This window comes from Phoca vitulina, unplaced genomic scaffold, assembly GCF_004348235.1.
Source record: "Phoca vitulina isolate PV1807 unplaced genomic scaffold, GSC_HSeal_1.0 scaffold13, whole genome shotgun sequence".
NCBI classification, from domain to species: domain Eukaryota; kingdom Metazoa; phylum Chordata; class Mammalia; order Carnivora; family Phocidae; genus Phoca; species Phoca vitulina.
The window spans coordinates 9,108,854-9,121,901 of NW_022589716.1; the positions used below are offsets into that span (position 1 = coordinate 9,108,854).

At 39.5% G+C, this 13,048-nt stretch overlaps 1 protein-coding gene across 4 annotated transcripts in view; it reads left to right on the forward strand.

Moving 5' to 3' along the window:
* The window catches only part of DOCK3 (dedicator of cytokinesis 3), a 571,728-nt gene that overhangs the window by 407,569 nt on the left and 151,111 nt on the right, over window positions 1-13,048 (forward strand). For all 4 annotated transcript variants that reach the window (XM_032411365.1, XM_032411366.1, XM_032411368.1 and 1 more), the window contains exons 8-9: window positions 3,152-3,193; window positions 3,834-3,988. In XM_032411365.1, coding sequence (XP_032267256.1) covers window positions 3,152-3,193; window positions 3,834-3,988 — 197 coding nt within the window. The remainder of the gene's footprint in view (window positions 1-3,151; window positions 3,194-3,833; window positions 3,989-13,048) is intronic.

A 13,048-nucleotide genomic window follows, 5' to 3' on the forward strand; every position in this document is an offset into this window, starting at 1 on the left:
ACTGTTGGTGGGAATGCAAGTTGGTACAGCCACTTTGGAAAACAGTATGGAGGTTCCTCAAAAGATTAAAAATAGAGGGGCACTTGGGTGGCTCAGTCGTTAAGCATCTGCCTTCAGCTCAGGTCATGATCCCAGGGTCCTGGGATTGAGCCCTGCATCGGGCTCCCTGCTCAGCAGGGAGCCTGCTTCTCCCTCTGCCCCTCCCCCTGCTTGTGCGCACTCTTTCTGTTTCTCTCTCTGTCTCTCATATAAATAAATAAAATTTTTTTAAAAATTAAAAAAAAAAGATTAAAAATAGAGCCACCCTATGACCCAGCAATTGCACTACTGGGTATTTACCCCAAAGACACAGATGTTAGTGAAAAGAAGGGCCATATGCACCCCAATGTTCATAGCAGCAATGTCCGTAATAGCCAAACTGTGGAAAGAGCTGACATACCCTTCAACAGATGAATGGATAAAGAAGATGTGGTCCATATATATACAATGGAATATTACTTGGCCATCAGAAAGGATGAATACCCAACTTTTACATCAACATGGTTGGGACTGGAGGAGATGATGCTAAGTGAAATAAGTCAAGCAGAGAAAGTCAATTATCATATGGTTTCACTTATCTGTGGAACATAAAGAATAGCATGGAGGACATTAGGAGAAGGTACGGAAAAATGAAGGGGGGGAAATCGGAGAAGGAGAGAGTCTCCATGAGAGACTACGGACTCTGAGAAACAAACTGAGGGTTTTAGAGAGGAGAGGGGTGGAGGGATGGGTTAGCCTGGTGATGGATATTAAGGAGGGCACTACTGCATGGAGCACTGGGTGTTATATGAAAACAATGAATCATGGATCACTACATCAAAACTAATGATGTATTGTATGGTGACAAACATAACATAATAAAATAAATTTTAAAAAATGGGCAGATGCCATGAACAGACATTTCTGCAAAGAAGACTTCCAAATGGCCAACAGACAAATGAAAAAGTGTTCAGCATCACTCAACATCAGGGAAATCCAAATCAAAACCTCAATGAGATACCACCGCACACCAGTCAGAATGCCTAAAATTAACAAGTCAGGAAATGAAAGATTTGGCGAGGATGCGGAGAAAGGGGAACCCTCCTACACTGTTGGTGGGAAGGCAAGCTGGTATAACCACTCTGGAAAACAGTATGGAGGTTCCTCAGAAAGTTGAAAATAGAGCTACCCTACAGCCCAGCAATTGCACTACTGGGTATTTACCCCAAAGATACAAATGTAGTGATCTGAAGGGGTACGTGCACCCCAATGTTTATAGCAGCAATGTCCACAATAGCCAAACTATGGGAAGAGCCAAGATGTCCATCGACAGATGAATGGATAAAGAAGATGTGGTATATATATATATATATATATGTATACACACATACATACACACACACACACACACACACACACACACACACACAAAATGGAATATTATACAACCATCAAAAATGAAATCTTGGGGCGCCTGGGTAGCTCAGTCTTTAAGTGTCTGCCGTCGGCTCAGGTCATGATCCTGGCGTCCTAGGATCGAGCCCCGCATCGGGCTCCCTGCTCGGTGGGAAGCCTGCTTCTCCCTCTCCCACTCCCCCTGCTTATGTTCCCTCTCTCTCTGTCTCTCTCTCTGTCAAAAAATAAAAAAAAAATAAAAAGGAATGCAAAATATCTAATATTGTTAAAAAAAAAAATCTTGTCATTTGCAAGATGGCTAGAGGGTATTATGCTAAGCAAAATAAGTCAATCAGAGAAAGACAAGTATCATATGATCTCACTGATATGAGGAATTTAAGAAACAAGACAGAAGATCATAGGGGAAGGGAGGAAAAAATGAAACAAGATGAAACCAGAGAGGGAGACAAACCATAAAAGACTCTTACTAATCTCAGGAAACAAACTGAGGATTGCTGGAGTGGTGGGGGGTGGGAGGGATAGGGTGGCTGGGTGTTGGACATTGGGGAGGGTATGTGCTATGGTGAATGCTGTGAATTTTGTAAGACTGATGGATCACAGACCTGTACCTCTGAAACAAATAATACATTATATGTTAAAAAAAAAAAAAAAAGATAGTAGGAAGGGAAAAATGAAGGGTGGGAAATCGGAGGGGAGGATGAGCCATGAAAGACTATGGACTCTGAGAAACAAACTGAGGGTTTTAGAGGGGAGGGGTGGGGGGGGAGAGTTAGCCCAGTGATGGGTATTAAGGAGGGCATGTATTGCATGGATCACTGGGAGTTATATGCAAACAATGAATCATGGAACAGTACATCAAAAGCTAATGATGTAGGGCGCCTGAGTGGCTCAGATGATTAAGCATCTGCCTTTGGCTCAGGTCATGATCCCAGTGTTCTGGGATCAAGCCCCACATCGGGCTCCTGGCTCAGCAGGGAACCTGCTTCTCCCTCTGCCTCTCTCCCTGCTCATGCCCCCTCTCTCGCTCTTTGTGTGTGTGTGTCTCGAGTGAATAAATAAAATCTTCTAAAAATTTTTTTAAAAAACTAATGATGTAATGTATGGTGACTAACTATAAAATAAAATTTAAAAATAAATTAAAAAAAAAAAAAGAAACTGGCTCTTACAGCTAGGTATGTGGTAGAGGGCATGGAGAGGACAGTGCCAAAGCACAAATCCAGTAGCAAGCACCTGTGACTTGGCTGGTATTTTGGGCTGGAGAGGCTTGGGTTTGAATCCAGACTTTGCCACCTTCTTGCTCTATGATCTTCAACACATCACTTTCTTTTTTTTTTTTTTAAAGATTTTATTTATTTATTTGACAGAGAGAGACACAGCGAGAGAGGGAACACAAGCAGGGGGAGTGGGAGAGGGAGAAGCAGGCTTCCCGCTGAGCAGGGAGCCCGATGCGGGGCTCGATCCCAGGACCCTGGGATCATGACCTGAACCGAAGGCAGACGCTTAACGACTGAGCCACCCAGGCGCCCCATCAACACATCACTTTCTTACACCAAACTTTAGTTGCCTCCATCAAGTACAAATAGCATTGTTCTAAAAAGGTTATCAGAATTAAGTGAGAACATATATGTAAAAGACTGCAGAACGCTTAACATATGGAGGGTGCTTAATAAAAGTTAGTTTCCTTCCCAGATGAGTGAATTTTTCTTTCTTTCCACAGCACTTATCCAGCCGGCAGAGTGTCCAGCAAAGCACATCCCAGGTAAGCAGCTTAAGTAGGCCTCCCAGTCTTTTCCCACAGCACTTTTAAGAGATCACAGCGTGGGGATGCAACAGGCAATGATAGCCATCACAGACATCTTGATCTTGTGATGCCTTTCATCTAAATAGCCCTGACCTCCGAGCAGATATGGCCAGTCTCCCCTCACTCCTCTGTGCAAATTTACATAAGCACAATTGAAATAACGTAGACTGGGAGACTAAAATGAATCTGTCTGGGAGAAAGTAAAAGTGTCATTTAGAATGGTATCTATTACCATCTAACATTGTAAATCAAGTGCATCAGGGTTTCAGCATCTCCAAGCAATAACTTTGAATTTAGAAGTTTATGGAGAATTTAGAAGTTTGTGACCTAGTGGAGATATTAAGTTCACTCATAAGTTGGAATTACCATTCCCATAGCTCCTTCACTCAGTTGACTTCTCCCAGCTGCATATTTGCCTGCCTCAAACCAAGCATATTGACACAGCGCTCCCCTACTAGCAGAGAAGACCCCTTCTGTCTCTCTTACATAATCCCCTTTGGTAGTATGAGGAGAATTAGTCATTTAGTTTTCATTTTATTTATGATCAATGTAGTGAATAATTAAAATAGGAATCACTGTTTCTTGCCTTCCTCATTAGGTAGATACAATGCGCCCACGTCATGGGGATACCTGTCGGATGCCAGTGCCACACCACTTCTTCCTCAGCCTGAAGAGTTTCACCTATAATACCATTGGGGAAGACACCGATGTCTTCTTGTCCTTATATGATATGAGAGAAGGCAAGCAGATCAGGTAAAAGTTACTAGAGGTTGTGGTGAAGTTGAGACTGTGTAAGGATGGTATTGCCTGGGTCATAAGCATCTCTGGCCTTCAGAGAAGATAGATGCACAGAGAAGGAAAAACAAGATAAAGTAACCTCTTACTTAGCTGGGAGTTTTGCCTCAAATCCCAGTGTACCTTGAAGTCACGTGTGGCCTCTTTTTTAACCTATGCCTATTTCTACATGGAAGTTCAAATCCCAGTCTTGGCTGTCACCACCTCAGGGAAAGAAAAGGATGCATCTATTCAGTACCAGAGAAAACGTGTAGGAGAAACACAGAACAAAGCAAATTCAGCAGAGAGGCTCGGCTCTAGAAAGCAGGAAGCCCTGGGCCTTGCCTTGCTGCATGTGGAAGAGAGGGTTCACAGGGAAATAGGAATAGGCTGTCCTATTGACACTTAATGGTGTCCTCCTATCTGAGAGCAGCCTCAGCCCTCAATGCCATTCCAGTCCTGCAAAGGGGAGAGCATCTTCTGGACAGAAGGGAAGGTTGGTCTTACTCCATCATTCCTTTTTGTCCTGGATTGGAAGAGAGGCCACAGAATGGGGCTGATATGCAGTAGACCATGTATCTTGGTAGAGCAATGAAGCCTTTAAGCATGAGCAACTGCAGCAGTGCTTCCTTCTTGAAAGGTGGGGAGGAGTCAAGGAGACACTCTAGGCTTCGCTTTCTCAAGGCCAGCAAGGCTCTGATGGGGTGAGATGATCATTGTAGCTAATTTTAGGGAGGCCAGACATTTCTCTGGTTGTCCTCCAGGTGGGGCAGAGAGAAAATAAATTTGGGGATACTTTTATATTGCTTGGAAACTTCCTGTATTCAGAGTGCTTTATGGTTTTTTGGGTTTTTTTTGTTTGTTTGTTTACTTAAAATTTGAAAACAACTGTTCCATTTTTTCCAATTGCATGTTATATGTAGGAAAATTTAAAATGGAAGTTATAACAGTACAAAAGAAAAGCCGTTAATTTGCATGCTCCACAGTACCTCTGATCTTGATACATCTTGCCCCGAAAATTAAAGCACCTTGCTTCACTTTGGCATAGAGCTAAAATGATACACTCATTGATGAGGGCATGTGGGTTTTCCTTGTCACGGCTGTCTCCCAGTATATATGTCTCGAAAGGCTGTGGTAAAAGGCAGTTGTGGCAGGGATGGTAGCTACGGGTACTGGCTGTGTGGATGCAGATTCTGGCTGCTCCTATTTTTCTACTAGGCCAGAGGTTTGTAAACTTTATTACTTATTTTTGTATGTGGAAGAATCCTTTAGAGTAAGTTCAATAAATGAAACAGATAAAATAGAGCTACTTTACTGTTGGAGGGAAAAGGGAAAAATAGGAATCTCACTATTCCCCTTCCTCCACCCAGTACTGGGTGTAACCACTGAAAGTCCCTGGGTTGCAATTTGAAAACCAGAGTACCCTACTTTATCATCCTTGAGTGCTAGTGACTGTGTCTTTTCTTTCCGTGATCCCAGCACCTCACACAGTGCCTGAGCCCGGCAGAGACACCCCTGCTCTGGTTTGTAATCCATGCAGGATCATCAGTGTGTCAGTTGTTTTATCTTTGGGATTATTATTTATAATTGGGCCTCAAGAAACAATAAAACATTTTTAAAGAAGAAAGGTAAAAAAAATTTTTTTTTGTAGAGTTGCTGGAAATGTTTTGGTCATCTAAAAATCCCTAGATATTAGAGAACTATACCAGCTTCCCATTCACATAATAAACTTGTAAGGTCCTTAATTAAAAATACTGTTTACTTTCTTCAGTTTTAAGAGTGAACTAATACGCAGAATTTTAGATCTAGGTTTAATTGATAAGTGTTCCTTCTTCTTTCCATTAGCATTTGTGTCGTTGTATAAGCCCTCAAAAATTTTAGTTCATTGAGCTGATGATACCAACTAAATATGCTTTCCTAATGATTAGGTATTAAACTGGTCATATATTACTGCCTTGAAGCAGTTATCAGAAATCATGAAAGGTTAGGGATGTATTACATTAGGTGCACAGAGTGTTGATACAGAGCAATCAGTTTACCAATCAAACAGTGCTAGTCTAGTGTTCAGTATTGCCAGGACACTCTCACCTCTGTGCCTGAGAACATGTGTGAGCAGAGGGAGCAGGCTAAAGAGAGGACCAGATGTTCCTGCACTCTGAGTCTCATTGCTGATCCCACAGGCAAACCTAGAGAGGCTCCAGTGAATGACAAACTGCAAACCCGCATAGCACATCCTGATAGATGTTGACTGATGAGTATTAAACAATCTGCAGGAAGGAAGAAGCAGCAGCTGGTAGGGCCTTAGTAGCTGTAACTGTTTTTGTGACATTTTATCATTCTGTACAAAATCATAAATATTTAGCTTTGAAATCTAAATCTCTGATTAAGACCTCTCCCCTGAGCTTCAGAGTTTCATTTCCTTTTTCCTACCAGATATCTGCCCTTGGATGTCCCTCAGACATTTCTACCTCAGCATATCTAAACTCAAATCAGTTTCTTTCCTTACACATATACTTCCTTCTGTGCTCCTTAAATCAAGTGAAAATCATTATCATTTGCTCAGAAATCCATGTCAGAAATTTTGGCATCCTCCTAGGTTCCTCTCTCTCTATCTCCTTCCCTTCTCAATTAATCACTGTATCTTATCAACTTCTGACTCCCAGATATCAATCATATCACTTCCCCTACCCATCCCTGTTTTCACCCCAGATTCTCCACATTTATTCCCAAATGCAGACTCCCTGAATCTACTGCCTTCCTACCCTGAGTTATTGTCCACAGCAGCACCACCCTTACCTCTTAAAAATGCAAACCGTTCACATCAGCCCCCACTTAAGCTAAAGCCCTTGTTACTTAGTGTAACATAAAAGGTCCAGCATGATATAATTTTATTTCTCTAACCTTATTTCCTGCATCTTGATGACTTAGTTGTCTTTCCCTAAACATGCCTTGCTCTTTCATGCCTCCCTATCCTTGCTGGCTTGGTAAACTCCTGTCCATTGAAACTCAGCTATATGAAACCTTCCTCAGAATTTATGAGTATAATCAGGCCCTGAAACTTCATTGTGCCCATGATAACACTCTGTATCTAGCTTTATTCCATTACTAGATATTAAATTGTAATCATATATTTGCATGTAGATTTCCCCCACTGGAATGGGAGCTTTCTTATGTGTCTTTGTACCATCCCCCCGCCCAGTGCTAAGCACAGGACTTTGGAGTTGGAGCATTAAATAAATATTTATTGAGTGAATGAATGAAGAAGTGATCAAATAACCATTCGGTCCTCTGTGAATCAAGGAGTTTGTATTTAATTGAGCAGTTTAGCAAATATTTACTAAGAATTTCTTGTGAGCCCCTGTAATAACTGCTTGGGATTTAGAGGTTAAAAAGGAATGTCCCTGACCCTGACAAGGTCTGAACAGAGCATTACAAGATTTCTAGAAGGTGTGAAACATGTTTTCCTGATTTTAAGTACCAAAGCTAAGTGGAAAAGTAAGATTAGGGTATATGTCTTACTGACATGAAGCAAGACTTTAAGCACAATAAGCTGTCAGGAAAAAACAAACAAAAAATACAACCCTTTAGGCAAATTTTTATGGAGTTTTTTAAGCTAAAAAAATGAGTAGTCTTCTCTAAGTCATTGGTTGTTTTATATTTTTTTCTAATCAATTACATTTTAGACCTTGCTTTGTATTTAGGATTAAACTGTATAGTTTGGGAAAGAAATATAGTCAACTTTACCATGTAATATACACTGAGAGAGATGTCTTTTTCTGTCATGGTGAGCTAGATCAGTTGTCACCAAGGTTTTGTTTTCAATATTCAAAGAACTATTTTTTAAAAAGAAAAAAGAAGTCAGAGAAGAAGAGGATCATTGAAAGACTGAGAAGCCAGGCTCTTGGAGAAAGGGCTTTTGGAGAAAATGAAAGTAATTGAATTAAAGAATTAAATGAAAGTAATTAAATTAAAGTCTAGGGTCCAGACAGGGTACTGATTCATTTGTTCAAAGATATTTATTAAGCACCTACCAGCTATTGGGCTAGAACCTGGGCATACTGAGGTGAGCAAGAGAAATATCTGCTTGTCTTCCTGGAGCTTATGATCTAGAAGAGAGACCACCTCTCTCTACTAGGGAGATCACCAAACACATGATCATATGAATAAGTATGTAGTTTAAAAAGTGTGATAGGTGCTATAAAGGAAAATCATGCAGAGTGCTCTGAAACCTCATGCATATTGGAGTGAGGGGAGGCTCTTATGACATCCATGTTGAGGCTTAAAGTATGAGTAAACAGAAAGAGTGGATAATGTGACTTAGGCAGGAGAAGGACTAAATGCAGGGAAAAGCTTGGTATATTCAGAGAACTGAATGGCAGTCAGTGTTGCTGGAATGTTGCAAGTGAGAGAAGGAAAGGATATCTCAAGAGGGGATTGAAGAAATAGTCAGGGGCCACATTATATAGGGCCTTGTAGCCATGAAAGGATTTTGGATTTTATTGGCAATCAAGAAGAGAAGATACTCAAGCACAAAAAGTAGCAAAGGCAAAAGCATGAGTCAGACACTACAAAGATATCAATGTATTGAATTAGAAGGAAATTAGAAGAGGTTATGAGAGCTGGGAAAAGGTTTGTATTGACAGTAAACTCCAGGTCTTGGAACCTGTTTCTTACCCAATTGCTCACAGCCTCTTGAACAGAGAAAGAACTCAGTAAATGTCCAATCAGAAAATGTGTTAGAGACAGATTAAATAAGTCTAGGATAGCCCTGAAAACCCTGGACACTGACTTAGATTTGATGCACTAGATAACCCTTAATGAATCCTTGAGCAGGAGGATGACATGAATGACATGTTGAAGGTGGTGATTTGAGATTATCACAGGGGTAATATATAGGTTAAACTAGAAAATAGATGACATAAGTTAGAAGCTGTTGCAGACATGAAGTGATAAAGCCCCAGGATAAGGAGGCTAGTAATAAGATTAGAGAAGATAGGGCATCGTGCCCTTTAAGATTTGGACTGAGCCTCATCACCCCTATAACCTAATTTCCTATCCTTCCCCCATTGATCAGTCTAGTTTACAATAGCCTCCTTGCTATTCCCTGAAAATATAACACGTTTCTACTTTAGGGCCTTTCTTTGCATCTGCTATTTCCCTCAACGTCCTCATGGTTCTTGCATCCCCACCTTCCTCATGTTTTTACTCAAATATCACCCTTTCAGGCTTTTCCTGGCCACCCTATCTAGAATTGAAACCACCAGGGGTTCCTGGGTGGCTCCGTCAGTCAAGCATCTGCCTTCAGCTCAGGTCATAATCTCAGGGTCCTGGGATAGGGCTCCCACGTTGGGCTCCCTGCTCAGTGGGGAGTCTGCTTCTCCCTCTCCCTCTGCCCCCCCAGCTCATACTCTCTCTGTCTCTCTCTCTCAAAATAAATAAATAAAATCTTTAGAATTGAAACCATTATTACCACCATCTCCCACATACACATCCATATTCTCAGTGTCGCTTCTTTGCTTTATATTTTTTCTTAGGACCATCTAGCATACTAAATAGTTTACATATTTACCCTTTTTATTTTCTGTGTTCCATCACTGGACTGTAAGCACTACGAAAACAGAGATTTTTTTAATCGTATTCACCAGCAAATCCTCTGAACCTAATAGAGTATTGGCATATGGTAGGTACTCAATAATTATTTTTTGAAAGGATGAGCAGTCTCCTAAATGTAAACTTATTTCTCTTATCACTTTTTCTTTCTTTTTCTAAAACCTATAACTCAATGGGGTTTTTTGGTTTTTTTTTACCTTGGAGACAAGGAGAATGGTGCTATAATTATTGAAGCCAGCTGAGTGAAGGAAATGAGTTCAATTTGGGCTATGTTGAGTTTGAAGTGATAGCCAAACAACCCACAGGTCATGAAGTGGGGGCATCTGGGATGCAGGTGAGATGTCACAGATGGAGATGAGAATTTTCATGGGAATAGTTTCTGTATGCAGAAACAAAGTTATCTGAAAAAGTGAGAACATGTGAGAAGAGCAAAGGGCAAAACACAGGGAATATTTCAGTCATTAAGAAAACATTTTATGTATACCTAACATGCACAATGTACTACTGCCAAGTAGTTTAGGAATTCATTTAAGGCTGGGAAAATAAATGCCAGTAAAAGAGAAGAAACAATTGAACACAGCTGGAAGCATCATAGTACTTGAATTAAAAAATATATTACAAAGCTACAGTAATCAGAACAGTATGGTACTGGCATAAAAACAGACATAATGACCAATGGAACAGAACAGAGAGCCCAGAAATAAACTTACACATATACCATCAACTCATCTTTGATTAAAAAAAGAAAAGAAAGACATCCTCCCATTTGCAACAATGTGGATGAGCTTGGAGGACATTATGTTTTGTGAGATAAGCCAGACATACAAGGACAAATATTACAGGATACCACTTATATGAGGACTCTAAAATAGTCAAACTCATAGGAGCAGAGAGTAAAATGGTAATTGTCAGAGCCTGAGTGGGGAGAGGAAAATGCAGAAATATTAGGTACAAAGTTCCAGTTACATCAGATAAGTTCTAGAGCTCTACTGTACAGCATAGTGTTTATGGTTAACAGTACTGTGTTGTATTCTTAAAAATTTGCAAGAGGGTAGATCATATGTGTGTTCTTATCTCACACTATAAATAAGTAGTAATAATAATTACAGTGGGAGGAAACTTTTAGAGGTGATGCATATGTTTATGGCATAGATTGTGGTGATGGTTTCATGGGTATATACTTACCTACAAACTCATTCAGTGTATACATGAGATATATACAGCTTTTCATGTCAATCATACCTCAATAAAGTGATTTAAAAAAAAGAAATGTGGGGAGATGTGAATTTTCCTAGCAAGTATTACACCTAATAACAATTTAAGATTTACTAAATAAAATGTATATGTGTCACATAACCAGTATGACAAACGTTATGCAGATTTGCCTCACTTACACTCTGAAACAGAATTTTCTAAGATAACCAGTGATATCATTACAGGAAAATAAAATTGTCTTTATTCTGGAGGAAAAAAAAAAAACAGAGGAGGAATTACCTTATTCCCTCTTTTTTAAATGACATTTATCACTTCTTACATTCTATGTAGTTTAGTCACTTATTGTGTTTATCACTTACTGTCTGTTTCCTCATTTTGTCTTTTTAAATAAAAGCTCCTCCTGGGCAGTGATGTTTTTATTTTGTTCACTGAGGTACCCAAGTGCCTGAAACAGTGCTTGCCACCTAGTAAGTGCTCAGTAAATATTTGTGAATAAATGAGTGTAACTATCCAGAATGTAGCAAAGAGAAATATGAAAGTAGTATTATGGGACATGGAGAACAGAATGAGAAGGGATAATAAACATCTAACTAGAATCACAGAAAAACAGAAAAGAATGAAAATATTCATCACTGATGAAAGACATGAAGACACAAATGAAAGATTTCGTTGCTTATTTGCTTTGCTGTCACAAGATTCTTCCTTAGGAGCAGTGCACTCTTTGACAGTTGTCAGAGGATGGAGAAGCCAAGGTTGTTAAATAGATCTTGTTCTCTTCCCCACCACCTCACTCTGTGGTAATGGTGAATTTCGAACATCCAAGTTGGGCCAAAATGCTTTGATCTTAACAGATATAGTATAAATTGGGGGAAGACATGAAGCTCACTGATGGTTTATGGTGTCTTGGTTAAAGAAGGTTTCACCACCACAACAACCAAAAAAAGACTTTTGAACTATTTGACTTTTAAAGCGCTGTTGCACACAGATACAATTAAAATTAAAATTTAAGAAAGTTGCTCACAAAGAAACCCTTAGATTCCCTAATCCAACATAGAGTCAGATGTGACCTTAAGTAAGGTCAAAGACTGCCATTGACAGAGCACATCATATTACCCTCATGGAAGAGCCATGGTACAGCTGTTCCTTTAGCTGCCTCCACATGCTGGCCCTTGTGGCGGCTGCCCAAACACTGCATGAACATTTGTCAGCATATGAATGCCTTCCTGTGCCTCTGAGTTTTGCTGAGTACCTCCTCCATGTTTACACACCAACTGTTAACAAACCAGGTCATTGGCAAGTAACCCCTCACCCCCAAATAATGAAAAATAAATGATTTACATTTTGAGTTTGGGATGCTAGAAAAAGAAAAACAAAGTAAACCTAAAGAAAGCAAAAGGAAGAAAATAATATAATAACAGAACTTAAAGGGTCAGTAAAATAAAAACTGATTATCTGAAAAAAGAAACTTTGAAAAAATAGACATACCTTCTTTGGAAAAATGCCTCTTTTTAGGTCCTCTGCCCATTTTTAAATTGGATTACTTTTTTTGGTGTTGAGTCCTGTCAGTTCTTCATATATTTTGAATACTAACCCCTTATCAGATATATCATTTGCAAATATCTTCTCCCATTCTGTAGGTTGTCTTTTTGTTTTGTTGATGGTTTCCTTTGCTGTACAAAAGCTTTTTGTTTTGGTGTAGTCCTAGTAGCTTAATTTGGTTTGGTTTCTCTTGCTTGAGGAGACATATCTAGAAAAATGTTTCTGTGGCTGATGTCAAAGAAAGTACTGCCTATGTTTTTTTCTAGTTTTATGGTTTGTTGGTATGCCACTGTTGTTGGGAATGCAAATTGATGTAGCAACTGTGGAAAATAGTATGGAGGTTCCCCAAAAAACTAAAAATATAATAACATATAACCCAGTAATTCCACTACTGGATATCTACCCAAAGAAAATGAAAACACTAATTTGAAAAGATATATGCATCCCTATGTTTATTGTAGCATTATTCACAATAGCCCACGTATGGAAACAACCCAAGTGTTCATCGATAGATGAATGGATAAAGAAGGTGTAGTATATTCAATGGAATATTACTCAGACATTAAAAAGAATGAGATCTTGCCATTTGCAAAAACATGGATGGACCTAGAGGATATAATACTAAGTGAAATAAGTCAGAGAAAGACAGATAACATATAATTTCACTCATATGTG